General features: G+C 48.5%; 3 protein-coding genes across 4 annotated transcripts in view; 2 read left to right on the top strand and 1 right to left on the bottom strand.

Moving 5' to 3' along the window:
* Positions 1-321: 321 nt before the first annotated feature.
* Positions 322-9,151, bottom strand: BSPRY (B-box and SPRY domain containing). Its single transcript, XM_033167654.1, is given in 8 exon segments — positions 322-1,351; positions 1,354-1,436; positions 1,588-1,712; positions 2,934-2,959; positions 4,896-5,126; positions 7,861-7,971; positions 8,318-8,326; positions 8,859-9,151. Coding segments are annotated over 8 exon segments (1,245 nt in total). The 5' UTR covers positions 9,081-9,151; the 3' UTR covers positions 322-913.
* Positions 9,152-10,593: 1,442 nt separating this feature from the next.
* Positions 10,594-21,012, top strand: WDR31 (WD repeat domain 31). Its single transcript, XM_033167948.1, is given in 12 exon segments — positions 10,594-10,886; positions 12,619-12,748; positions 13,991-14,065; positions 14,896-15,040; positions 15,127-15,227; positions 17,108-17,175; positions 18,034-18,101; positions 18,104-18,174; positions 18,992-19,085; positions 19,088-19,153; positions 20,569-20,647; positions 20,649-21,012. Coding segments are annotated over 12 exon segments (1,023 nt in total). The 5' UTR covers positions 10,594-10,839; the 3' UTR covers positions 20,728-21,012.
* Positions 21,013-26,803: 5,791 nt separating this feature from the next.
* GLCE (glucuronic acid epimerase) overlaps positions 26,804-27,313 on the top strand; it is a 55,554-nt gene continuing 55,044 nt past the window's right edge. Inside the window, exon 1 of one of the 2 annotated variants that reach the window (XM_033166545.1) lies at positions 26,804-26,954. The gene's annotated coding sequence lies outside the window, so the exon portion shown is untranslated. The remainder of the gene's footprint in view (positions 26,955-27,313) is intronic. The other variant, XM_033166544.1, reaches the window with a different exon arrangement.

Here is a 27,313-nt window from a genome sequence, read left to right on the forward strand (position 1 = left end):
TTAGGTCCCTTTTAAATTTTACCCTTCTATTACAGTATTCCAGGATCTCCCATTTATTGCCCTGTGCTGTGTGTCTGCCACAGTCTGGCAGAAAAACAGGAATCCAATGCAACATTCTGCATGGTTCAGTTTCCTGAGAATAACACATTATAAGAAGAAAAACAAGTTTCTACCCTCATGGTCACAAAGGTATGCTAGAAAGTATGTGGGTAAAGAACGGGTTGCCAAAATCACTGAACGTGCTGGTGTTGGTTAGAGGAAGACTGAATGAGATTCTTAGCAAACTGGACTGAGGTTCCCAGCAAAACGGGGGGGGGGGGGGATGTGCAAAACGGTGGCCTTAAATTATGCAGCTTTAAATTCACAATTCTAGTATTCAAACAGTAGCATTACATTCATAATTATAACATTCGGTGGTGACAAAAAAAGCAGCAACATGCTCCATCCATTGTGTAATTTGAACAGGTTGCAGAATTCTGTTTTCCTAGTCAGATAATTTTTTTCAGTCGCCGGCTCTGTCCCTTTCCCCTCAGGGACTAGTACAGTGCAATTGTCTGTTCTGACTGGACTTGTGGTGGCACAGTGCTAAGGCTAAATAAGAGTGAGAACGGCCATCTTGGAGAAGGTGGAATGTCCCTCCCAAGCCAAGCCTTTCAGTCCCTGTCACTGACTTCTTCATGGCCTCCTCTGGTAAGATACTTAGCTGCAAACTGCAGCTCCCATCTGCTCTGAACGCAGAGCCAGAGACAGCCTGTGAGTTGCCCGAGAGCAAAGCCCTCTCGCTTCCTGGCACAAGTTGGCATCGTCCTACCAGAACCACAGTGCTCATCATATAAGGTGGTCCAGCCCTGCTCAGCTTTAGGAAATAACAACCTTGGTGAAGATAACTGCAACCTTGCAGTGCTGGCTTTCCTCACATCAGAGAGAGGCTCTGATCTGCCACGGCCAAGGCTGGGTAGATGGGGCCGGTGAAGGCTTCGTGGTGCATGTGCAGAATGGCGCAGGAATCCGGGTCAAAAAACAGCACCTCTCCAGCATCCAAGTCCACCAAGACTCCGATCTCAGCTGGGCACTTGAGCATCTCCAATGCCTGGTGTCGGCCGTTGTGGGAAAACTGGAACTCGGTGCCATAGCGGGAGAAAACCCAGGAGGAAGCGTTGCAACCCAGGTGGGCTTCGGGCCCAGCTCCCTTGCGCTCCAGGGAGCCATAGGAGATGCCCAGCTTGTAAGCACCGCTTTTGCCCACCCGGACTCTCCAGGCATGGACCCCCGAACAGAACGATTCCTCGGCCAAGGCGTTGGGCCAGTGGTCAAACCGTGCCGGGCCACCGGGGTCAGGCCTGCTGTGTTTTTCTTGGGGCTAAAGGTCAGCGTTCTCTTGTCCTCCGAGAGCTGCAAGAGGGGGCTGACTGTTTTCTCATCCACGTGGACTTCATCTGTTCTGGGTGGAGAAACAACTGGTCACCACACACACGGCAGAAAGGTGTTGAGAACATAGCCGACTGAAAGGCAGCAAAAGCAAACCTGGAAGGCAGGTGGAGGTGGCCTAGATAATGACCCCCCACCCCACAAGGAAAAGACACTGACCTGAGGCCCGACAGAGAACAGCTAAGGCCCACAGCCGGCTCACTAAAGGACTCTGGAGGCACCATGGGTTAAAGTCCAGCTTTTCTGACTCCTGGGGCTTCAGGATTCCTTCAGCTTCCTCTGTCCTAAACCAACACAACAGAAGCAACTGGGGTCAGTTTTAACATACCACTTTTCAATTCATTCCCAGTAAATGCACTGTTACATACGATATATATCAGTATCCTTAGCTCTTTAGGGTATTTATTTTTATTTTATTTATTAAATTTGTAGGCTGCCTTCTACCTGTAGATCTCAGGGCAGTTCACAACATATAATTACGATATAAAAACACAAAACACATGATAAAAATAAGAACAGAAAGGAGGCAAACAATAGTTTTCCCACCAGGCCTGTGGACAAAATCCTTGCCCAAAGGAGTGGAACAGAAACACACACACACACACACACACACACACACTGGAAGGAGGCAATGAGGAATGTGCCTTTAATAGCACAAAATACATTAAAAAAAACACATCAGAAGCAGAAAGCCCACTAGGGAGGCAGTTGACCCATTGGGTAGAAGGGAATTAAAGGGCTGACAGAGGAGGATATTGAGATAGCAGAAAGGCAGAGATGCAAGAGAGGACACCCTAGACAAATTAAAAACAAATCATTCAATCTAGACAGATTCCATCTGAAGAGTTCTTAAACAACTCAGAGTGTGAAACTGCTGTTGAGCCTAACAATATAAAACATTTCTTTTAAAGTGCAGGCCAGTTGATACCAGTTTTGGTATAATTATCAGCGGCATTATCAGCGGCAGCATTAGGAAGCATAGGGAAGAACAGGTATTGCTAAAGGTAAATCAGCATGGCTTCTGCGCAAGTAAGTCCTTTCTGACTCCCTTTAGAGTTATTTCAGAGTGTCGGTGGGAATCTAGACAGCGGTATCAAAACTACCAGAGGTGCCTAAGCAAACAGCTGTCCTGAAACAGGAGGATAGATCTTACATCTCGACAGTTAGTTGAAGAACAAGAAGCAGAGAGTAGGAATAAATGGCCAGTTACAGGAATCCAGGCAAAGGGCCTTCTCGGTAGTGGTGTCTGCCCAGCAGAATGCCTTCCTGTCAGATGTCAATAAGATAAATAACTATGAATTTTAGAAGGCATCTGAGGGTAGTCCTGTATAGGGAAGTTTTTAATGGTTGAAGTTTTATTGTCATGTTAATATTTTGCTGAGAGGGGCTGGGACTGGATGAAGCCCCTTTGGTCAGGCTCCTCAGGCCTGTTGCCATGTTCCTATGCTCCTATTTATTGCTTGGGGGGGGGGGGGTAGAAGTAGGAATCAAATATGTCCACTCACCTCTCAAAGATTTCCTCCTCTGCCTGCTAGACGCAAAGAGAGAGAGAAAGTTACCAAAAAGACCTCTATGAAAACAGAAAATTACCACTGCTAAATAGATGGAGGTCCATTTGACTTCATGGATGGGAGCCCCAGGGAAAGAGTGGAAAGGGGTCCTGCCTCAGCATCAGGGTCCCTGCAATGAAAAGGGTTGAGGGTGGGCAGGGGAAAGACCCTCCTTGGCCTGAGAGACCCTGGAGAAGGGCTGCCAGACATAGCCCACCTGACTGGGTTCAACAGACACAAAGCCTGGCCTGGTACAGTCAAACCTCAGTTGTTGAACGTAATCCGTTCCGGAAGCCCGTTTTTCTTTCGAAATGTTCAACAACTGACGCGCGGCTTCTGATTGGTTGCAGGAGCTTCCTGCACTCAAGTGGAAGCCGCATTGGACGTTCGGCTTCCAAAAAACATTCAAAAAGTGGAGCGTTTACTTAGGAGGTTTTCGGCATTCGGGAGTTGAAACGTTCCGAAACGGAGGCATTTGGGAGCCGAGGCTTGACTGTACAAAGTAGCTTCCTATAAACTGAAGCATGGCACAAATTAATTTATTTTGTGATTATATTGTTAGTTGTGATTATGTTAAAAATGATGTAAAACTCAATAAAAATGGTTTTTTTAAAAAAAAAAAATGAAGCATGGCAGCTTTTTAATTTTTTAAGAAAAGCCCAACATGATGACATTTTTGTTTTATTTTTAGCTCTTGCAATTTGACCACAATCTCAAGACGAGTTTCAATATAAGCAGGCAGGAAGCCAGAGACTGATTATGATTGCATTTTCCTTAACCACGGATGACTTCACTTCTTCCACCCACCCCGCCCACTTTCCAATAGCCAGAATGGTTAACTGGGGTGATGGGGGGCAGCCCTGCCAACCTCAGCCTGTCCGCCAGTCCCTGCCTATCTGTCTTCTTTCTCCCATCCAGTCTAGCGGTGAGTGGCGGGGGGGGGGGCAGCGGCCTGCCAGCTCCCTTCTCTGCCTTTGTGCTGATTTTTCTGATCTCAGCAGGGAACAGAAGGATGGAGGGGAAGGGGCAAAACTAGAGTGAGCTGGCTCCTCCTCCTCCTGGCTCTGGCTCCACCTACTGTTAACTCTGGCTCCGCCCACTGTGGGGCTCCCTACTTTCTGCCCTTCCACTTCTGTCAGGCATCAGCCACCTTAGCTATGGTTGGGCATCATGCTGTGCTAACCATGGATAAGGTGAAGCAGGGCTTGCTCTTAACCAAGGTCTAGAACCAGATTTTAAAAGCAGTTCACTGCCAACCTTGGTTTCATGTGGATATGGTAGGTGGGCTAAGTGCAGCCAGCTGAAGCTGCCATGGGGGAAATCACATAAAACTGACCCAGGGTATGTGTGTGTGTCACCCTGCAATTTCGCCCAACTCCCATAGCCTGAAATCACTTTCAGAAACTATTTTGGTGATTTCCCCCCTCAATTTTCATTCTTTATCTTTTTGTAAACTGCTCTGAGGTTGTTTTTGCAATCATTTTATTTATGAAATAAACCAAATAAACACAAGAGTGGGAAGGGGCTTTTTGATGGGCATCAAAGGTTTAATTCTATCACTGTTGAAATCATCTCTGGGGAAATATTTATTTTTGGATGTATGCATTTGTTTAAGCTCTTTCACCTTTTATAATTCAACGCAATCTTTAAAATAAAGAAACAGATTTTAAAATTGATTTCTGCTTTTATACCTACTGCGTTTTTAAGGGCATGCTTGTGTAATTGTCATTTTGTTGGAGCTTCCCAAAATTCACGAGTTGCTTATGGCTGTCGACTGCGAGCCAAAGAATGGAGGATAAACATTTATATCTCTGTCCGTTTCACAGCTCGCCACAAGTGAGAGAAGAGACTAAACCGAGCACATGCAAACTGCGAGGTGAGGGTGAGCCTCACCTGGGACCAATCACCAATGCTTACCACCAAGCTACCATCATCTGTGCTGGTGATCATGGTCACCATGTAAGTCCGGAGGGCGTCCAGTTTCTGTAGTGATTCGTCCCAGTGGACCTGCTGGGTGAGGATGTTCTGGTGGGCACGCTCCTCCTCTGAGTGGGCCACATCCAGCAGCTGCTGCTCCTCGCTGTCACACACGCTCCTCACAAGGTTCAGGCGCTGGATCAGGACCTCCCGGGCACTGCTGGCCACAGTCTGAGAAAGGAGGACAAGGTGAAATGGGAAACTGCACGACACAAAGTTGGGACAGCAGCCCACCAAAGCCCCATGTGGGGAACAGCACTACAATTCCCACCATCATCAATCATAGAATTGTAGCGTTGTAAGGGACCAAGCGGGTCGTCTAGTCCAACCCCATGCAATGTAGTAATCTTTGGCCCAATGTGGGACTTGAACCCACAACCCTGAGATTAACTGTCTCATGCTCTACTGACTGAGCTGTACCAGGTCTTCTCTTTGGACTGGGTCTTTCCCAACCACCTGCTTTCTGACACCCCACTTTTAAACTGGAGATGCCATTGGGGATGGGGCCTGGGAAATGTCTGCATGTTAAGGCAGACAGACTTTCCTATGGACCAAAATGGGCTGGAGAGCGTCAGGGCAGAGTTCCCAGAAAATGAAACTTCCCACAAGGGAGTCATAGGCCACAAAGGCTGTGGTTATGCAGTGACAAGGGGCTGCAGGAACTACTTTCCTTTTCATAAGCCTGCTGGTGGTTCACTGACGCATTTCAAGCATACAAAGGAAGATGAGACCTGCCTTTGTTCACTGCTAAGGGCCGGCCCACTCATGAGGCAAGGTGAGGCTGCCACCTCAGGTGGCAAGATCCACAGGGGCAGCAGATTTTTTTTAAAAAATAAGATCAAATATCTTTGTACCAAAAAGCTAATGTAAATAAAAACACTGACCAGAAAAGGAGAGAGAGAAACAGATAGGAAGACAGAGAAAGGATAAAGGTATAAGGGAAGGGGGGGGGAGGTCTGGGGAAAAGAAAAAAAGAGAACTTCCGAATCTTCATCTGTCATCTATATATGAAAAATATTCAACATATCCACTCCAAGATTATACCCAACAAATCCACTTTCTACAAACCAACGTTATATAGTCAATCTTCAAAACCAAATATCATTAGTTCTTTTTCATGCAAAAAGTCTGTAAGATGTTTCCAGTCTTTAGTAAATGTTGACAAGGACTTTTCTCTGATTAAAAATTGTCGACTTAGCCATCTCAGCTAAATCCAGTAATTTTAGCAACCACTCCTCCATGGTTCCTGACATAGATCTTCACTCCCTCTTTCTTCTCTGGTGGGAAGGGGAGGGGGGTGTCATTTTGCGGTTCGCCTCAGGGGCCATAAAATGTCTTGGTCCAGCCCTGCTGCTAAGGATTCCTGCATCTGCTCTCGAGCTTAAGCACCAAGAAAGGTCCACGAGGACAGCAAGGGGAATCCCAGCAACCAGCTTTGGCTGGCTGACACCCTCACCCCCCCCCCATCCCCGAAATGGGACAAGGAGCCTCCCACAAATTCCTGTTTGAGGGGGGAAAGCTGCCAACTCTTCGGACTACACCTGCTTCATTGTCTCCAGGCTTCGGCAGAAATCAAACATAAATTCCTGCCCCACATATACCCCAAATCATTGGTCCCCATGCCAGAGGCAGGTTTCATCCCCTAAGTCAGTGTTTTTCAACCTTTTTTGGGCAAAGGCACACTTGTTTCATGAAAAAAATCACGAGGCACACCACCATTAGAAAATGTTAAAAAAATTAACTCTGTGCCTATATTGACTATATATAAAGTAATTCTCTTGAATTTTTCAATTTTTCCCACGGCACACCAGGCAACATCTCGCGGCACACTAGTGTGCCGCGGAACAGTGGTTGAAAAACACTGCCCTAAGTCACAGTAACAGGATAGGAGGGGGGCTCCCTAAGAAGAGACCCCCCCCAACTCTCCAACTCCCACCTGTTAACCAAGGTTAGGGACAGGTTGAATTTGCCTGAGACGGTTGCTACCTTTTTTCCTAGCAGGGCTCCCAAGCCTTTAACAGCTGCATCACATTAAATACTAATTCCAAGAACTATTGACTATGTCTCAAGGCAACTTATTGACATTTAAAACAGTACAACACCCCCCTCCGCCACACACACAGAGGGAGAAAATGGGTTGAAAAACCAACTCAATACGAACACCTGAGACAGAGAGACTGTTTCGTCCAGCAGGAAAAGCCAGTTGGAGCGAAAATATCTCCCATGGTTTCCGGAAAGCGCAGAGAGCTGGCGTATCTCAACAGGAATGCTGTTTCACAGAACGGGACAGCTACACCGAAAGCGCTGCTCTGAGTCACTGCACAGCAGGCAACTGGTTGTTTTTTTTAGAGGGGAGGAACAGACGGAATTGCAGGAGGAACTTTCTCACAGATCACCTGTATTTCAAGTATCCCGATCCTGACCTGTATAGGGCCTGTTAGCACCAAAGCCTTCAATGTGTCCTGATTGATAACCAGTGCAGACCTCACAAACAAGGGTTGCCAGAATACCCAACACATGGAGCAATCCAGCAGGTGCAGTTCGCAGACGGAAATCCAACAGGTACAGGGTCAATCTAGACCTAGCGTATTTCTGCCTGTTCAGCGGTTGTGAAATGCACAAGAGCCCCACCAGATTGCGCCTGCGGAAAATGGCTCCTGGACCAGAGGGAGATATCACAAAGCAGCCCCTGCCAACCTTGGTTCCTCCGACGTTGTTGGACTACAACCGACATCATCCTTGATCTAGCTCACTGCTGGCTGTGGATGATGGAGGCTGTAGTCCAGGAATATCTGGGAACTCCAAGTTAGGGGAGGCTGTTATGGATGGGGCAGGAGACCCCAAAGTTATGTGCACTAGGGGGTTAATAATTCAGCTGCAAATTCTCCCCACACCACATTATTACCACAACATGCTTCTTCTTCTCTGGCAACACCTCCGTGGCAAATTTGGCAATTGTGGAGCTCTGGAGCTGAAGCTTCTCACACTCGTCCACTATTTCAGTGTTTTTCAACCACTGTTCCGCGGCACACTAGTGTGCCGCGAGATGTTGCCTGGTGTGCCGTGGGAAAAATTCCAGCCAGAATATCAGCTTTGTGTTCAGCCCAACAGGCCCTGGTTGCGCACTGAATAAAGTATTTTTTAATTTTTCATATTTCTGTTTACTTACTATTTCATAATAAAGTAATTATAAAATACTTTCTTTGTGTTTATTTGATTCCTATTCAAGAGAATTACTTTATATATAGTCAATATAGGCACAGAGTTAATTTTTTTTAACATTTTCTAATGGTGGTGTGCCTCGTGATTTTTTTCATGAAACAAGTGTGCCTTTGCCCAAAAAAGGTTGAAAAACACTGCACTATTTTGTTCTGAAACAAAGAAACAAACAAACAAAAAAATGAGCAGGGGAAAAGTGGGGTGCTGAAATCTCCCCACCCCCCTCCCCATACGCTGGTGTTTTCAGTGTGAAAGGGAATAAACTATGCCTCTGAGTATGTGCAGAGTGCATCCCCCGCCTAGCTCACCCCAAAACAGGTCTGGGGAGTTCCAGGAAGGAGTTTCTTGGCCAATTTTACAAGATGAACACTGGCCTCTCTCCACTGGAAACCAGGCTGGCACCAGCTCTAAAATACAAAACTCCACTAGGGCTCAAAGCTCTGAAATGGGGTCCCTGGGCCTCTGCCTGCATTCCCAAATTCCCATTTGCTGACATTTGGGAGGTGGTGATGCAATGCAAAGGGAATGCACTTTGCATATGCTCAGGTGCACTCTTAATTATTCAACAAATACCCGGCAGGGAAATTCGACTGGGGATGTGTGTGGGAGAGGGAGAGGGCTTTACCACATCACCCCTAATAGAGCCGCCCCGTCCCCAACAGCGCCCTCCCCGTCGAGGCTCACCCTCCTCTCGGCTGCCTCCTCGGCCAACGGGCGTACCCGGTGGTCCCGGCAGCCGCCCTGGACGGGGCACTGGGCACAGACGAGCCGCCTCTCGGTGCAACAGAACCAAGCCAGGTCCAGGGCGTGCTCCGGGCAGGCGCCTCCAGCTTGGGGGTGCCCCTCACCGGGGCTTGGGGTCTCCCCGAGGTGGCGGCGTTCCCCCGCTCCCGGCGCCTGAGCCATGGCGGAGAGGGAGGAAGGACGGAGAGCGCGCCGGGCCAGGCACCTGTTGCGGCTGCGGCTCAGGTGGGCGGGCCGCGCCGTCGGAGCCTCCCTGCCCCGGGGACGCCCCGCCCGCTGCAACAGCAAGCAGCAGCGACGGGGAGCGCCCCTTCCGCCTCCATCCGGCCAGAGCCTCCACGGGCAGGGGCAGTCTACCCGCGCAATATCCGCTTGCTGCTAAGGAGCTAGCTGGTTGTTCGACGGGTGCGGAGAGACGACGGCGAGGGACAGGAAGGCATCAAAGGCTTGGCTCGACCCAGGGAATAGCGGCCACACTCCCGCCGGCCGTGTGGCTCAGGTGCTGAACTCTCTCTCCAGCGCTAGAACAAACCCTCCACGGTACACGTGCACTTTGCTTTTGAGAAAACGGAACCTGATCCAGTGGTTTGTGGGGGGGGGGGATCTCCAAGAACGATGGCCGACGGTCTCTCTGACCATGTGAAGAGTCTCCGCCACTCTTTCTGCAGGCGTATCACCTACCAATTCGTTTATCATGATGCAAGAACCGCTGCCTGTGTCTCAGTATTGTCCTGGGTGGATCATCTCCCCGGTAATCCCAGTCAAAGCTCCTCACCAGGGAGGGAACAGCTCCGGAGACAGGGCTTTGCAACTGATTTTGTGCCACAGAAGCACTATTAATTAATGAATAGCACTACAACAACAACTACTACTACTAATAATAATAATAATAATACTATGGTTTTATTATCGTTCCTCAACATTTCAGAGTGTCCTGACATTCATAAATAAAGCAGGCTAAACTTTCTCTGGCATGTGCCTCTGAGCATGGACAGAGTATTTCCCCCGTGTTATTACTGGGTAACCACAGTAGGCCTCTTCAGATTGGGCAGGAAAGATTTAATGGCTTTCAGGCTTGGGGGGGGGGGCTTCCTAGGGGAACTTGGCCCCACCCTTTAGCCAGGCATGGTGTGCCCCTGGAAGATCTGGAGTCTCCCCACTCTCTGCTGTATACCTGAAGGATCGTCTCCGCCCTCATCATTCAGCCCGGACACTGAGGTCCAGCCCTGAGGGCCTTCTGGCGGTTCCATCACTGCAAGAAGTGAGGTTACAGGGAACCAGGCAGAGGGCCTTCTTGGTGGTGGCACCTGCAATGTGGAACGCCTTTCCATCAGATGTCATGACAATAAACAACAATCTGACTTTTAGAAGACATCTGAAGGCAACCCTGTTTAGGGAAGTTTTTAATGTTTGATGTTTTATCACATTATTATTATTATTATTATTGAGGAAACCCAGCCAGATGTGCGAGGAATGAATGAATGAAGAAGATGATGATGATGATTGATGATAATGTTCCCCTTCCCCCAGGGAACAGCACAGTCCTGAACCCATCAAGGGATAGGCATGAATGGTGGACCAGCCCTAAGCCAACTATAATGGATTTGATAGCTTTTCTATATATAATCCCTATTTTTAATTTTACATCTGCCTGTGTTTCCTGCTGGTTTATAGCATTTTTCCCCCTAACAGCAACAATGGAAGATAAGAGCAATGCTGTCACAGGTTTGGCATCTGCACCGGCATACTTCTGGAGCTAAGAGGCGGGAGGAGGCTGGGAAGGTGGCCAGCAGATGAGAGGGGCTTGATCAGAAGCTGCTGAGATGTGTGTAAACATAAGGCACTAAGTTCCTTTCCTTTAATTCCTTCCCTGTCCTTCTGCCAGGCTAAGCGCTTTCGTCCGGCGAGTGCGTTTGAGATCATGGGGAAACTGCAGAGCAAAATTAGCCGAAACTCCTCCAAACGCAGGTAAGGGGGGGGGGAGGAACCCAAGTGGTGATTTGGTGGGTGAGCATTTCCCTTTTGTGGATTCAGATGCTGGCTTTTCATCTCGCTCTTCTCCCAGCGGGGCAGCCTGGCATTTCTGTCTCCTAGCAGCAATCCTGCGAGGTTGCCTGATGACAGAGAGAGGAAGAGGGCTGGCCAGGCGCAGCTCGCTGGGTGGAGGAGCAGCTGCCTTGGGTATGCAGAGGGTCCCTGGTTCAATCCCTGCCAGCACCTCCAGCTAAAAGGAGCAACAGGGGGTGGGAAGGACCCTCCCCTTCCCGAGACCCCCAAGAGGCTTGGAGGAGCCAGTTCTCGCTGAGCCGCTCTGGCGCTCTGAGCCAGGAGGTTCTTAATTAAAGGCGTCTTATATAGATGCAGGCAATGATTTTTTTTAAAAAAATGTCCAGTTAGAAGGCTTGCTGGAAGAGGGAGCACCGAAAAGGCAAGAGAGGCGGTGCCTGTCTGATTTACCTGTACGTTGTGGGAGGGAGTTCCAAAGGTTCACAGAAAGGATCACCTGGTGAGATGGTATCTGCAGCAAGCCCTCTCTTGCAGAGCATAGTGACCAGTTGGTTGTAGCAAGGGCTGAGGTAATCTTCCAAGTCTCCTTAGCTCAGTAATTTAATTGGCAGCCAGTGCAATTCTTTCAGTACCACCGTCGTAGCGCCGCCAGGGCATTATTCTGCCCTGGTGAGCAGTTGAGTCCCTGCATTTTGCATTTCTGGGACAACCTCAGGGGCAGTCCCATGCCAAGCACATTGCAGCAGTCCAGCCTGAAGAATGACAGTGCATGGATGACTGTGGTCAGGTTATCCCGGTCCAGAAACAGACATAGCTGTCTTACCAGCTGAAGCTGGTTGATACAGAGGTCACTTCTCCCTCTAGCCACAAAGATGAATCTTGGAGCACCTCCAGAATATGAACCTGCTCCAGAAGCGGGAGAAGGTCCTTATCCAAAGCAGGCAATTGATTAGTTATCTGGGCTCGGGAACCGGCTCATCCACAGTGCCTGTTTTGCCAGGATTCAGATTCAGATTCATTTGCCATCAAGAGGGCATCTCAGCTCTGACTCTCCAGTCCCCCCCCACACTCTCTTTGCACCCCCTCAATAACTCTTCTCCTCATTGACCACCTTCCCCTTCCCCTTGTTAAGGTTTGTTCTCTCTCTCTCTCTCTCTCTCTCTCTCTCTCTCTCTCTCTCTCTCTCTCTCCTTCATCCTACCCCTCCCTGTCCCTTTCTTCTTTAAATATAGCCTTTATTATTTGCAAGAATTGGCATATCACTTGCTTAAAATGTGGCATTCGGTTGTCTTCCCTTTTCTTTTTAATGTTTTTATTAAAATATTTCCATCAGTATCAAAGTACATTCAGTTTCTCTGCTTTCAAATCATGGAGTCCTTCATGCAGGCCGGTTACATTCAGTTTGAGACATTTTTTTATTTCATTCCCTCTGTAGCCACCAAGTTCCTGGCTTGAACTTTGGACCCTCCTGGCCTGAACAGACTCTGAAACAGGAAATGACCTGAACAGAACACAAAACGACAGAGCAGTTCCCCTTGGCTATGAAATCTTTGCCACAATGGAAAGTGGTTGTTGCAGTGGGGTGCAAGAGGGTTCCTTTGCCATAAACCAGGATCTAGTGTTAAGGAAACCCAGGTGGGTTTCAGTGCCTCATATCATTCCTGACTGTTTATGTTTGCCTTCTCCTTTGCAGGGCCAGCAGGTATGAGGAAGAGCCCCCTCCTGCCAAGGTGGTGCAGCAGCCCTGTCCGGCTCATTGCGGTGCTGTGGCTTCAGTGGCGTCCCTCACGACTGACCTGTGCGTGTCAGGGGGCAAAGACAAGGTAGCTCGCAGGAGAGCAGCTAGCTGCAGCTGGCAGGAGCATCTCACTGGTCCCAAATGGAAGAGAGTGTGGGGACTTCTTGGGTCCATCTCTCCCCCCCCCAACCCCCTCCCCACAATCCTGTGTCACTGCCCCCCTGATTTCTAATACCAGGTTCACGAAAGAAAAGCCCGGGCAGAACATCGCCTCCCTCTGTGGCCACGTTGCGGCCCCTGGTGGTCTTTCAAGATGGCTGCCTTTAGGGGCAGGCAGCTCAGGGGAGCTGCTGGAGCACAGAGCTCAGCGGGCAGCATGCCATGGATGCTCCAAAGAGTCCACCTTCCTCTGGGCATCTGGAGCAACATTGAGGTCCATTTCTGAGGGCCTTCTGGTGGTTCCCTCATTGCAGGAAGTGAAGTTACAGGTAGCCAGGCAGAGGGCCTTCTCGGTAGTGGCACCCTCCCTGTGGAATTCCCTCCTGTCAGATGTCAAGGAGATGAGTAACTATATAACCTTTAGAATACATCTGAAGGCAGTCCTGTATAAGGAAGTTTTTAATGTTTGATGTTTTATTGTGTTTTTAATATTTTGTTGGGAGCTGCCCAGAGTAGTTGGGGTAACCCGAGTCAGATGGAGCGGTGGCATATTATTATTATTATTATTATTATTATTATTATTATTATTATTATTAACCTGCTTGGGTGGCTTTGTGTTAATGCTGGTGGCTCCGCTTCCTGGTTTCGTTTGAGGGGAACTTGCTATTGTGGTGCAACTGCTATGCAAATGAGTGACCTGAGATATGATGATAACATGCATACAGGTTTATGTCTGTTGGCCAGAAATGGAGCATATAAGCAAATGGTGCTGCAAACTCAATTTAAAAATGACGGCGTTTGAAAAGTTGAACCAGTTCACTGTCTAGTGCTGGCTGAGATATATGGAGTTGCAGACAAGCTCAGTTTTGATGGGCCCTTCCAGTTTAAAATTGTGCTTTGTTCCCACTCTATATTTAACACAAGTTTCCCGTCAGAGGAATGCCACATCCAGACCCATTACCTTTAAAGCACTCCAATTCCACCTTAACAGCCAAGGGGTCTGTAGCTTGTTAAGGGTGCCGAGAGTTGTTTTGAGACTCTTCACGGAGCTTCCGTTCCCAGCACCCTTAGCAAACTACCGTTCCCAGGAATCATTGCATAGGTGGTGCTTTTCTGCAGGGATCTGAAATATTGCATGAAAGCTTTCCCCCACTTTCTCTTTCTCCAGACTGTTGCTGTTTACAACTGGCGTCATGGCACCCGGGTCAGGAGGTTCCTAGGTCACGAGCGAGAAGTTACTAAGGTAAACGCCGATTTTGGCTGCAAAAAATGTTTTCTTTCTGCCCCTCCCCTGGCAAGCATAGCCAACAGGGACCAGGACCCCATCATGCACCATCAAGCACTAAGCGACATGCAACCTTAAGAAAGGGGACGGGACATCTGGGAGGGTGTGAGAAGGTGGCTGCTTTGTGTGCAGAAGGCGCTAGGTTCAGTCTCCAGTTGAAAGGCTCTCGCAGAAATAAACAACTATCTGACTTTTAGCAGTTACAGGTAGGTAGCCGTGTTGGTCTGCCATAGTCAAAACAAAATAAAATAAAAAATTCCTTCCAGTAGCACCTTAGAGACCAACTAAGTTTGTTCTTGGTAAGAGCTTTCGTGTGCAGATACACTGAAACGGAAGTCACCAGACTTTTAGCAGACATCCGAAAGCAGCCCTGTATAGGGAAGTTTTTTAATGTTTTTTACTGTGGTTTTATAATTGTTGCAAGCCGCCCAGGATGGCTGGGGCAACCCAGTCAGATGGGCGGCATATAAATCACAAATTATTTTTATTTTATTTACGTATTATATTTGCGTACTGCCCTATACCCGTAGATCTCAGGGCGGTCACAACATGAAATTAAATATACAAAACACAAAATGCATAAGAAAAATAAAAACAAAGACAACCCAATATCCACCATCATGATGGGGGGACAGCCCTCCCTTTTTCTGCAAGATACCAGGGAGGGTGGCCACTGCCAGTCAGAGTAGGCAGTGATAGGTGGGAAAAACAGTCTGAGGCAGCTTCCTTGAACAACCTGTGGGGAAAGGATGGTTGTCTGAATCCACTTCTCTTCTTTTCTGCCCCAGGTGACCTGCCTCCCAGCCTCCAACTGGCTCTTCAGTGCTTCCCGCGACAAGACGGTGCTGATGTGGGGGCTCCAGGGGGGCTCTGGGGCAGCCCAGGGCTTCTCAGGGCATGACCTGGTGGTCACTGGCTTGGCTGTCAGCCCAGGTGAGGCAGTGACTCTTGCTGGAGCAAGAAGTCTGCGTCTGGATTCCTGGCGGGTTTCTTCACGGACTCTCTCTTTCCTTGTTAAGTTTTCCAGCAGCTTTGCACAGGCTCTCGTGACAACACTGTCTGCACCTGGGACATAGAGACAGGGGACTGTTTGCAAAGAGCGTCCATTTCCAGGAATCTGGTAAGGGCCGGAAGACCTTGGAAGGGAGAAGTCCTACCATTTATTACAGATGCCAAAGGCACAAATCCCTCGCCCAGTTTTAAAGTGACCTCTTAACCATTTATAGCTAAGTGGAACTTCCATTTCTCTCTCTCTCTCTCTCTCTCTCTCATCTCTCTCTCTCTCTGTGTGTGTGTGTGTAAAAAACGGAGTCCGGTTTATACTGAAAATAAAATACCTGCACCAAATGAAGAAAACAGTGAAGTTGGCATATGAAGCCCTCCCTATAATTTTGAAGGAAATGTAACCAATCCACTTAAATTATTTAATTACAATGCTTCAGCAACCACCCATTTGTAAAGGAAGGTGTGGGAGTGTTTTTTCCTTTATTGCAGGCACATCCAGCAGGTAGATCATGATCTACCAGTAGATCACGGATGTCGGTGGTAGATCACTGGCAGATCACGGGCTCCCCGCAAAGAAGCTCAACATTTTAGCCCTTCACCCCCCCCCAAAAGGGCTTTCCTCCCACCTCAGAAAAGCTCAACAACTCTGACCCGAACCCCTAAAAAATGGGCATTCCTCTTTCCTAAAAAAAATCTCAACAACTTTGACCTGAACCCCCCAAAAGGGGGTAGATCACTGCTAGTTTTTAACTGTGAGTAGATCACAGTCTCTTCGAGTTGGCCCCCCTGCTTTATTGTAAATCCTTGCACTGTCTGCTCAGAAGTAAGTCCCACTGAATGCAACAGAGCTTACTCTCAGGTAACTGGGTAAAGACTGGGCAGCCTTACACTGCAATCCAAATCATTTTGCTCAGAGCTCAGTCACACTGAGTTCAACAGGATTTACTCCTTGGTATGTCCTGATCATTCTCATAGTTTCCTCTCTTATTATTATTATATATTATTATATTATTATTATTATTATTATTATTATTATTATATATTACTAATCCCACCTTTTCTCCTGACAGGGACTCAAGGCAGCTTACAGTTAAAAAATTATTTCATTCCATTTATCTGTGGAAGGTGTTGTACACGATCCCTTCCCTCACACATTATTTCTTTACAACAATCCTGTGAGATAGGTTTGGTGGAAAGGTTGTAATTGCTCAAGGTGACCGATGTAGATGTGTATATGACATCTATGTGTGCGGTCAAATGCCAGAGAAGCTTCCTGTTGTAGAATAGGATGTCCCTATTTTCATCGGAGACATTTTGGAGGGTATGATGTTTATTCCGTTTTTGGCTTTCTTACGTACGTCTGACTGGCTTTTGTCAGAAAGTAGCCTGGATGACACCTTGGCCCCATTTCATGTGGGCTTCTCTGAAATTCTAAGGGCATTCTGAGCTGTGCTGATATTGCTGAGACCGCAAACTAGGTTGTTTTAAAAACAATAGATGCTTGTAAAATTCCTGCTTTCCGTAATTTAACCTTGAAGGAGTAGGCTTTGGAACTTGGTTATCAGTCATCACTCCACACACTGATATGGGACTGCCTTTTCCCCCTAGGGGAGATTATTTTGTTTTGGGTTCAAGAAGCTGTACCTCTCTGTTTGATTATTTTTTTGTTATTATTTTTAATAATATTTATAATGTATTATAATAAAGAAAACAAACTAAACAGAAAGAAGGAGGGAGAGAGGGGCGGGAGGGAGAGAAGAAAGAAAGAAAGAAAGAAAGAAAGAAAGAAAGAAAAGAAAGAAAGAAAACAAAGTCCTCTTTCACATGTAAATCTTAACTTGTCCCACACAGAGAAAGGTGATCCCTCCCAGCTCTCACCTGAGAGTTCCCTTTCTTCTCCTATCCTGGGAGATTTTCCCTTCCCTGCCTCTCACACAGGGGGACTGCTTTCTGATATGGCTAGATGAGCTGCCCATTAATTGTTCTCTCCCACAGGTAACTCATCTGTGTTGGGTTCCCGGAGAGCCATATATAGTCCAAGCATCAGAGGATAAAACAATTAGGTATGTGAGCACATGGGAGTGGAGACCAAATTGTGCACAAATCCAGCATTTCTGGCTCTGAACCCAACTTTCTGAAAATTTTGCTTTTGAAATTTGAGCTGCGGGGTGGAGTTGTTCGTTGTCACAGGATCCCTTGGAGCTGGTGGGTGTAGAACTTGCAGGTCTTGCCAAAACTCACATGCGCGGGGTGTGTGGAGTCTTTCCCTGTGCACACCAGGTGGGGCTAAGGCTAAGCTTTCCTCCGTAGCAGAGCTGAGTCCCAGGACTACCACAAGATGTAGTGATGGAAACGTTTATTATCTTTATAGCTGAACTTCTCCCCATCCAAAAGCTTTTTTTACCTGTAGCCATCGGTTAAAATCTGTTTGATATTTTTAATGCCATAGTTTATGTTTGTAATTAACAAAATCTTGTGTGTGTGATCCAAATCCCTAAGCATCCAACCGGCAAACCCCACCAGGGAACTAAAAACTTTTTGGGTATCAATAATAAAGCTCATCTATTCTGACTAAGTCAAATGAGCTGGTCCATAGGCTGCAGGGGTGGTTGTTGTTGTGGTGGTTGTTGTTGTGTGTGGTGTGGTGGTGGTTGATACCTGCCCCAAACCTTCCACTGCCTTGTGCAAAAGTCATTTTTTTTTATTGCCAGGTTATACTGGGGAAGAAAGATAAATTTAAAATGAGAATAAAATAGCATCCCAGCCCTTTTAATCTGTTTGGTGCCGCTCAGCATTGTAGGGCAGCGGGCAGCCTCTAGCCAGACCTCTTGGGCCGCTTTGGTGGGACAAAATGTCTTTGGGCCAGCCGGCCACCTTGAGCCCTTTCACTTGCCCATTGCTGCACCTTTTGTTTGTGGCAGGATCTGGGACAGCCGGGAGCTGCGTGTGGCCCATGCCTTCCCTGCCAAGCAGCATATCCAGACGTCCTGCATGTCAGTTCAGACGGGCGGTACTGTGTCAGCGGCAGCAGTGGCACTGGCGGTGAAGGCTGTGAGGCCACGGTGAGGTCGCCACCAGCTGTGGGCTGAGGCGGGAGTGCTGAGCAGCGGGGGGGGGGGGATTGAACCGTAGAACTGGAGAGGGGACAGGACCCAAAGGGTCATCTTCCTAGTCCAGTCCCCCACCGAGCCTCCCTCTCTGGCTCCATAAAGGGTCTCTCGATACAGCAGACTTCCAAAACAACCCCGCAATGTAGCCACCATTGCTTCCTCAAAAGTATCCTGCTCATTGGCAAGGATTCCGGTGTCAGGGTTGGAGTCAGATGCACAAAGAGTATAAATTTGTTGCATAGCTTCCATGACCTGGTCACTGTTTGTTTTTAACACTTTCTCCCATCAGTGAAAAGAGTGAAACTTAGTTGGTCTCTAAGGTGCTACTGGAAGGATTATTTTTTATTTTTGTAGTGAAAAGAGAGGGAGAGAGTCCCCTCCCTTAGGCTTCCAAACCTAAAAAGACTGGGCGGGTGCCACCATCAGTGGGAACATGGCTTGGCAATGCCAGGCCAAAATGGGTGGAAGGCTGAGCTTCCTCTGAGGAAGGGAGTTGCTGCTGCTGACCTGGTGATATTTTGCAATGCGCTGATACCTTTTTCCTTTTGTGTATTGTGTTACTCATTAAGAGCTGCTTGCAGGGGAATGTCCCTAAAGGGCACCTTAAACATCTAATTTTTGAAGGTAAATGTTGCCCCTCTGATTGACGTTGGAGACCGAAGTGTGTTTTCACTCCAGCTTCGCTGCCCCGGAGCAACAAGGGAAAGGTCGGCAGAGACAGAATGAGATTTGGGAGGGTTTTGGCTTCACCACTTACTCTTCCTTCCAGCTCTGGGACCTGCGGCAGGTGAAATGCCGAGTGCGGGAGTTTTGGGGCCACTCCCAGACCACGGCATCCTGCATCTTCCTCCCTCGGGGCCCTGGGGCCTCCCCGCCATTGCCACTTCGTCGCATGACTGCACAGTGAGAGTGTGGAGCCAGGACTCTGGAGGTAGAGTGCTTAGCTCCTCTTGCTGGGAGAGAATTGGCAGCAAGGGCTGCCTTGCTAGATCAGCAAAGCTTGAAGGAGCAAACACAAACACTTAAAGAAGTGTAATGGCGAGGCGGGGGGGTGGGAATCTGTAACTCACGTTCTCTATCTTTAAGTCCGTCTATATCTATGCTATGATTTTTGAAGTTTCCTATCTTGGACGGATGGAGATACTCACTGGAAGGTGATGGGCAGAAGACAAAGGCCCCTTTGTGAGGGGCAGGATAGAGAGGATCTCGCAGGGTGGAGACTGAGGGAAGAGGGGGAAGCTGCCAGGTGAGAGATGGGAGAGCTCATTTTTCTGTGTGTGGAAAAAGGGTTAAGATATCATTGTGATGATATGAATATAATAATAATAATAATAATAATAATAATTAATAATTATTTACCCCGCCCATCTGGCCTCCCCAGCCACTCTGGGCGGCTTCCAACACAATATTAAAACACAATATTCATCAGACATTAAAAGCTTCCCTAAACAGGGCTGCCTTAGATGTTTCTAAAAGTCTGGTACTTGTTGTTCTCTTTGACATCTGGTGGGAGGGTATTCCACAGGGCGGGTGCCACTACGAGAAGGCCCTCTGCCTGGTTCCCTGTAACTTGGTTTCTCGTAGTGAGGGAACCGCCAGAAGGCCCTCGGCAGGACCTCAGAGGGCCTGGTATTTCTTTTATTTTTTTTCTTCTTTTTTTATCCTGCTGCTTATTCTTCTTTCCTATTTGCCTTCTTTAGATTAGTTTGGCTTTTATTGTATAGTATGTTGAAAACTCTTAATAAAATTGATTAAAAAGAACCAACAAAAAATTCAACAACAACTAATGTGCAGACGGGGTGGTGTCCAAACAAGGAACTTGAGGATTTGCACCAGGTATAGAGAGGGTATGACTGAACCCTGCATAATTTTATCATGCACAATGTTACGCACTTCTATAATGCCCTCCCCTTACTTACCTTTTCTTTAAATGAAAAAGTCCCAAATGTTGCAAGCTTTCCTCACAGGGAGTCTCTCTATCCCCTTGGTCTTTTCGGTCATACTTTTCTGTGCCTCCCCCAGTTCTACAATATCTTTTGTGAGGTCAGGTGAGGTGACTAGAACTGGACACATTATTCCTAGTAAGATTTTTTTTTTTTGCGGGAGTGATCCCTGCACCTTTTGGAAGTTCCCTGACTGGCCAGTCTTGCAGCACCGCATCTCATCTCCATGTCGTGACAAACTTCACCTGTTGAATTTCCACTTTTGGGGTGGCTGTTTGCACAGCCCACCCAAACGTTTTGTTTGGCATGAAGCAAAGCTGGCCTGACTCTCCACCGAGAGAGGACGAAGGCAGATATTCTCTCCCCAAACACCAACTGACTGCCTCTTTCTTTCTTCTCCTAGCCTGTGTGGCTACCGCCTGCCTTGAAGGAGCCGGGTCTCTCCCTTCGCTGGCCGCCTTCGAGAGCGGTTCGCTCCTCTGCCAGCTCCAACTCTGGGATTCACTTGCTGAAGTTTAGCTCTGCAAAAGGAACGGACCTCCACGAACTGGCCAAGTTCTGAGCCCCAGTGTCGCTGTGTCAGGGCAGAAGGAAATGGCACAGAGATGGGGGTGCCTGACCGGAAGACTTCGCAGGAGCTGCAGCAAAAGGACACAGGATCTGAGCCCTGCTAACAGAATTGTAGCTCTGCTTAACAGGTTTAGCCACACCCGGTGTATAAATGAGGAAGGAATGGACAGTGGAGTTCCTAACATGCCCTTCGCTCACTATTGTGTGGGGAAGATGGACCAGATTTTGTAGAAGCACTTTGTGTTTGTGCATTTGTCATGTCCTGTATCTGAGCCAGTTTTTTAAAAATATATCTATATATATAATTCCAGTAGTTCTCAGGGCATGCACATGAGTGTTTATTCACACACACACACACCAATTTTTTTTTAAATCTCACTCTTCAGACCCCCAAAGTTCCCAGAACAGCTTATGGATCACAACAAACTAAAAATTCCGGGACCCTCAGGCTTACAATTTTTAAAGGCATGGCATAAAAGGAAAACAGATTTGAGAAGGAGGAGGAAAGAAGCAAGTTCAGGTTCTGAATGGCAAGTTCTTCTAATAACCCGCCAGAGTAGGGAAAGCTCAAGGGCAGGAGGCAGAGCCACAAATTGCTCCCTCCTCTTCCCTCCTACAGACCATGCAAGTTGGCACCCATCTGTGGTGGCCACATGACCCTTGCCCACCTCCACCTCTCTGCAGCCTTGCCTGGACTCTGAGAAAGGAACAAGGCACGTGTGTGGTGGCGAGGAAATGTTTTCTTCCAAGGTCTTTTTACGAGGTCGCTGCCGCAGTTTGCTATTGCAGCAGCAGGAAAGCTCTGGTAAACGTTGACCTGCAAAACTTCTGTGGCTCAGGACCCCCAGCCACAGCTGCAGGAGGTGGAGGCAGCTAAGTGGCCACCCAAGATGGGAGACGCATTTGGCACCCACGGGTATCTGCACACCACTCCTAGGCAAGTAGCCCACACATGGAGGGAGAGGACACAGCAACTCAAGGCAGGGAGGAGTCCTTTGGGCTGGCGGCTGCTGACTGGGCTGTTTCTAGCCCTCATGGTGGAAAAAGCTTAAAACAAGTGGGAAGGAGGTGGAAAGACCGAAGGGGCTGGAGAAGGTGGCCTGAGCATAAATTCCAGGAGCCTGAGGTGGGGGGCACAGGCTGGAGGGTCCTGCAGTTTTGACTCCACCACAGAATCACAGAAAAACACACAATCTGCCTGTTTCCACAGACTGCAGAATCCAGTGGTTTTTGTTGAATTTTTAAATGTGCCCCTTTTTGTTCCTCTGGTCTACTTGACCTGCTTAATCTTAAACTTCACCACTCACTTATAATACGAGAGAGAGAGAGAGAGAGAGAGAGAGAGAGAGAGAGAGAGAGACTGATACTCATTTGCATATGCAAATAGCCACCCTACCAAAGCAAGTAAGCAGCCTTGCACTGGAGCTGATAGAAGGCAGCCAGCCAAGCCCAGCTCAGCACTGCAACTCCAGCATCAGCGCTGCAATCCGAACATTAGGGCTGTGGACAGCAAGATCCCCAAGAACATCAGGGCAGCGGCACAGAAGAGTCCAGGGTAGTGGTCCCACAAGAGGCTGCACGTTTCCCAGCATCTGGGTACGGGGTGGGCGACAACGAGCTCGCTGGGGTCAGACCCTTGGGGCGCGGCAGCCTTGAGCAATTCCACGGTCACGAGCACCGCAAAGGCCTCTTCTTCTTTTGCATTCCCAGGCAGCTTCATGTGCCAGCACAGACGGAAGCCGTCCAGCCAGACCTCCTGAACCTCCCTCATCCATGGGGGAACTGCTGGACGATGTCCATGTTGACTGGAAGCCTGGGGACTCCTCCGGAGGGTAAGGGGACGCTCCCCCTGCAGAGCGGGCACTGGAAGCTCTGGCTTGACTTGAGGAAGACACACAGCCTGGCAAGGCACTCCAAGCAGAAGGTGTGGGAGCAAGGCAGGAGGCGAGGAGCCCTGAAGACATCGTCGAAGGAGAGGTAGCAAATGGGACACTCTGCTGCAGATGCCCCTTCTTCCACTGTTTGGCTTGCAGCGGTAGGAGAAGGGTCCATCGCTTCTGCCTGTCCCTGGCCAGACCTGGAGCCACTTTCCGCAGAGTCCAAAACCTCCATAGGGAGAGACTTCCCCACCTCACAGATCCGTGATTCCTGGCCTCCTTGCCGAGGGTGGCCTCACCAACCCTAGTTTGATGATGGGCTCAGATGAGAACTGGAGCCTCTGGAGTTCCTCATGCTGATGGGACCCTGGCCACAAGAGTCCTCCAGGCTGCTTGAAATCCTGCAGCCACTCCAGACTCAGAGGCCACCTCTGGGACCCTCTCGAGGGGAGCTCTTAGCCCTCCTCCAAAGATGGACTCCTGTGCATCTAGCCAGTGAGGCTGGGCAACCAGCCTTGTGTTTGACGCCCTTCCTTCCCTCCCTCCCTCTGTGTGGGCAGAGAGTCCTTCTGCTTGCTTAGCAACTAGGGCTGGGCAGGACTGGCCAGCCTGGTCTGGTCTGGCAAGGCAACAGCAATGGGGGTATCCCTTTAAATGCTGGCGCTCCCAGCATTTGTGTGTCCCTCCCAGCCATTCTGCCTCTGCCCAACCTGTTCCTAGCTGCACACCTCCGTGAGCTGTGTTTAATCCGCAAACAAAAGCTTTGTCGAGGAAGTGACTACATGCCCTCAAGTGTCCCGGTTTTCCAGGGACAGATCTGGAATTACAAAAGCCATCCCAGCTTCTGATTTGATCCCAGAATGTCCCTATTTTCCCTGCCAGCACTGCTAGTGCCGAAATCAGGGAGAAGGAGGAGCGGACGCTTGTCCCAAGGGATGGTGGACTTTCTTCGCCGTGTGCGCAGCTGCAACTTACCAATAATAATAATAATAATAATAATAATAAACAGCTGCAACTTACCACTCTACACCAGCCAGTACCAAACAAAGCATTTGGTCAACTTAAATACAGTTTTCAAAATAATTGATTATCCTATCACTTCGGTGCAGCAGGTAACCCCCCCTGCTAATTAGTTAAATTGTTAAGATACCTCAGGTGTGCTGCCATGCAGGTTATATAATTACAAGCACACACCTCTGAGTAGCACCACTGACCACCTCAATATTAAGAAAACCTAACATGCAGCAGCGAGGGAGCATCCCATCACCTCTCCATGGTTGCTGCTGCTGGCCTCCTCCTTAGGCAGCTTGTAGTGGCTGCTGGAGAGCGGGCAAGGAGGAGAGGCTGCCCCTTTCTAAAATATATTTATTGGTGTGTGCTTTTCCTGGATTATCTCATGAGGATCATCTAGTCCAGCCTCCCTGCACTGCAGGAATCTTTCTGCCCAATGCAGGACTCAAAAACTATAAGGTATAGAGTATTTTTTTTCCCACCCCAGTGACTTGGATGGTGAGAAAATACAGGACAGCCATTTTAATCAAAACCTGAGATGTATTAGTTAATAAAATATATGTGGTGATCTGTCATGGAACAACCCCTTTGAAGAAGGTCACAGGGGAACCCAAATCTTGTTGCTGGATGCGAAGGGGCCCGCATAAAGGCCCCAAAACTCCATGGCCTGACTCAGTAGAAAGCAGTTTCCTTTGCTCATATAATACTCTTGCAGTGGGACTTCTGCATTTTCTGGGATTGTGCCAGGTAAAAAGTCTGAGAGGTTTTCTCAGGCCTTTACAAAAAAAAAAAAAAACTTGAAATGATGGGGATTGGATTTGGGAACTTTAGCATGCAGAGCTGATGCTGTACCACAGAGACAGCACCCCACCTAAATCCTAAAAGGGAGATAAAAATAAAATAAAATAAAGGCTCTTTAATATTTTGTGGCACCTGAGCTTTGCCATGTAACACTTCCTAATAATTTTTTATATGAAACGCACTGAGTACAAAGACTGCATTGTGTATGAACTCTTACATCTGGCAAGGAATGTAGAAGCATCATTATAGCTTTGAATCCATTTGCAATTGTAATTCATGGAAGTGACTTGCTGTGACAGCTGGGGTTATAAGTACCTTTTATGCTCTTAAAAACTGATTGCCTTTCATATCCCTAAATCTCTTTGTAGATTTTCCACAAGCATTTTATTCTCGCTCTGTGTGTGTGTATGAGGCAAGTTCTTGACATGACACTGCAATAGTATATGTTGCCATAGAAACCACCTGTGGGACAATTTTTTTGGGGGGGTTGGTTTTTTTTAAGTGATGTGGACGTAGTTGCATTTGATCTTGGAGACCGCTTTTGGTTAATGAACAATGTAGAGAAACAGCCTATAATTAAAACACCTTCACTGCAACATTTTAATGGTGGCCAATTAAAATGGTTTAATTTTGGCTCACATTCATGTTAATTTCCTGTCCTATAAGGAAGGTCAGCGTGCTATTGGTTAAGAATGCAATCCTGCAGCCAGTGACCTAGGAGTAAGACCTGCTGAATTTAAATGAGCTTAGTCTGGAGTAAATATTTGGAAGACTGTACTCTTGGTAAGATACCAAGGGAGAAATATTACCCTCCAGCCAGACCCGTCTCAGCCATAGAGGCTACTGGCGCAAGGCGCCACGGCCTGGAGGGAACCTCAGCTGTGCCCGCCCTGCCATGCTGTGCCCGCCGAGCCCCGTCCGCCCCACGCCCTGCCCGCTGTGCTGCGCCCGCCCCCACCTGCCGTGCCACGGTGTGAGATACTCTTAAGACAGCCCTGCCTGCAGCAAAAATTACTGGGAGATTTTGGATGCCAGGCACACCAAATTTGTGCAAGCAGCCTTCCAACACTTTTTTTTTTGAACTACAGCTCCGATCAGCCCCAGAAACATGCAGTCTTGGATTTACAGAAGCTGTCCCAGTTTCTTATTTGATCCCAGAATGTCCCGCTTTTTTTTGATATCCCAATTTTCATCAGAGAAATGTGGATATTATGGAGTTATCTGATCCCCAAGCCATGTGAAGGCATCTCTGTATTGGGAAGTTTATTAATATTTAATATTTTATTATGTTTTTATATAAGTTGGAAGCTGCACAGAGTAGCTGGGGCAACCCAGTCAGATGGGTGGGGGTAAATAATCATCATCATCATCATCATGAAATAGGATGTCCCTATTTTCATCAAAGAAATGTTGGAGGGTATGCAGCTAGTGTGTGTATTTTGGATGAGGCTGCAAAGGGCCCAGCCACTGTGGTAACGCCCTTTTCTCCACTCAGAGTAGCCCCACTGACATTAATGGATGTGGTTGACTTGGCTCAACTCTGGTTACCGCCCTTTGCATTTGCTGTTTTTAGCTCCACAGCAGTTCAAAAGCATGTCAAAGTGCAAGTAGATAAATAGGTACTGCTCCAGCGGGAAGGTAAACGGCGTTTCTGTGCACTGCTCTGGTTCACCAGAAGCGGCTTAGTCATGCTGGCAACATGACCCAGAATCTGTATGCCGGCTCCCTCGGCCAATAAAGTGAGATGAGTGCCGCAACCTCAGAGTCGTCCGCAACTGGACCTAATGGTCAGTCAGGGGTCCCTTTACCTTTAACTTCAGAACGAAGTAAAATAACACTTTTTGCATTAATTTGCATATGCAAATCAGTGCTGAGAAGTACTGCATGCTTGCTGCCTGCACCCCACATTTCGGCTGGTCCCTGACCCTTTTAAACCCCACTCCCCCCCCCCAGCTGGTTCTCCATCCATCCAATCCCTCCCCCCCTTTGCACAGGTGAAAATGAAGCAGAGCATCACTTTGCGAGCTCCAAATCAAGGCGAGAAAGAGAGAGAAAAACGCGCAGACCACCGCGTCATCCGATTGGCCGGCTGTCCTACCCTCGGCCCGCCTCTCTCTCCCCCCCCTCTTTTGCCCTGGCAGAGGCGGAGCAACTCGTGATTGGCCAAGCGGGTTGGCGTGTTGTGATTGGGCTTCCGTGCAGAGGAGATGGAGGGGAGGAGTAGAGAGCAACCCCTCCCTCCGTCCCTCCCATCCTTGTACACGTCAAATAGACGGGGCCTTGGTTTGATTGACGGCGCGAGAGCTCTCGCTTGCGGCCCCGCCCTCTCCTTCCTTGCCAGTGCGGCTCTCGCGGGAAGTCGGAAGGGGGCGGCGTCTCCTCGCCGAGCCTGCTGCTGCTGCTGCTCCTCTCCGCGCGCGCTCATTCACTCTCTTTCTCTCCTGCTGAGTGGCTGCCTGGGCCGGGCTGCCCCAGAGGAGAACGGAGGGGAGCGGAAAAAAACCTGTGTTTCAAGGACTCGTCCGCGCAGGTAAGAGGGTGAGGCAGTAGGGCAGCCAGTAAAAAGTGGGGTGCTGTGTTTGTGGGTGCGGCGCCCTTTCTCTCTGGAAGAGCCAAATGGGGTGGGTGGGTTAGAAGAAGGAAAGGGGTGGGTCTCCCTCTTGCCTCCTGGGAAGGGGTGTCTCCTCCTTTGGGGGTGTTTGGGAAGGAAGGTCTTCTCAGTATATTTGGGGGTGGGGTTAGAGGAGGCCAGCAAGTGTAGGAAAGGATTGGGGGGTGTCTGTGGGTGACTTGCTCTCTCCCTAACTTTCCTATCTTATGTATTTGAGGGACAGTCCCCCCTTTTTACTGTCGATGGAAGTGGCGGGTGGGTCCTCTTTCCATTCCCTC

Source organism: Lacerta agilis, chromosome 13 (genome assembly GCF_009819535.1).
Source record: "Lacerta agilis isolate rLacAgi1 chromosome 13, rLacAgi1.pri, whole genome shotgun sequence".
NCBI lineage: Eukaryota > Metazoa > Chordata > Lepidosauria > Squamata > Lacertidae > Lacerta > Lacerta agilis.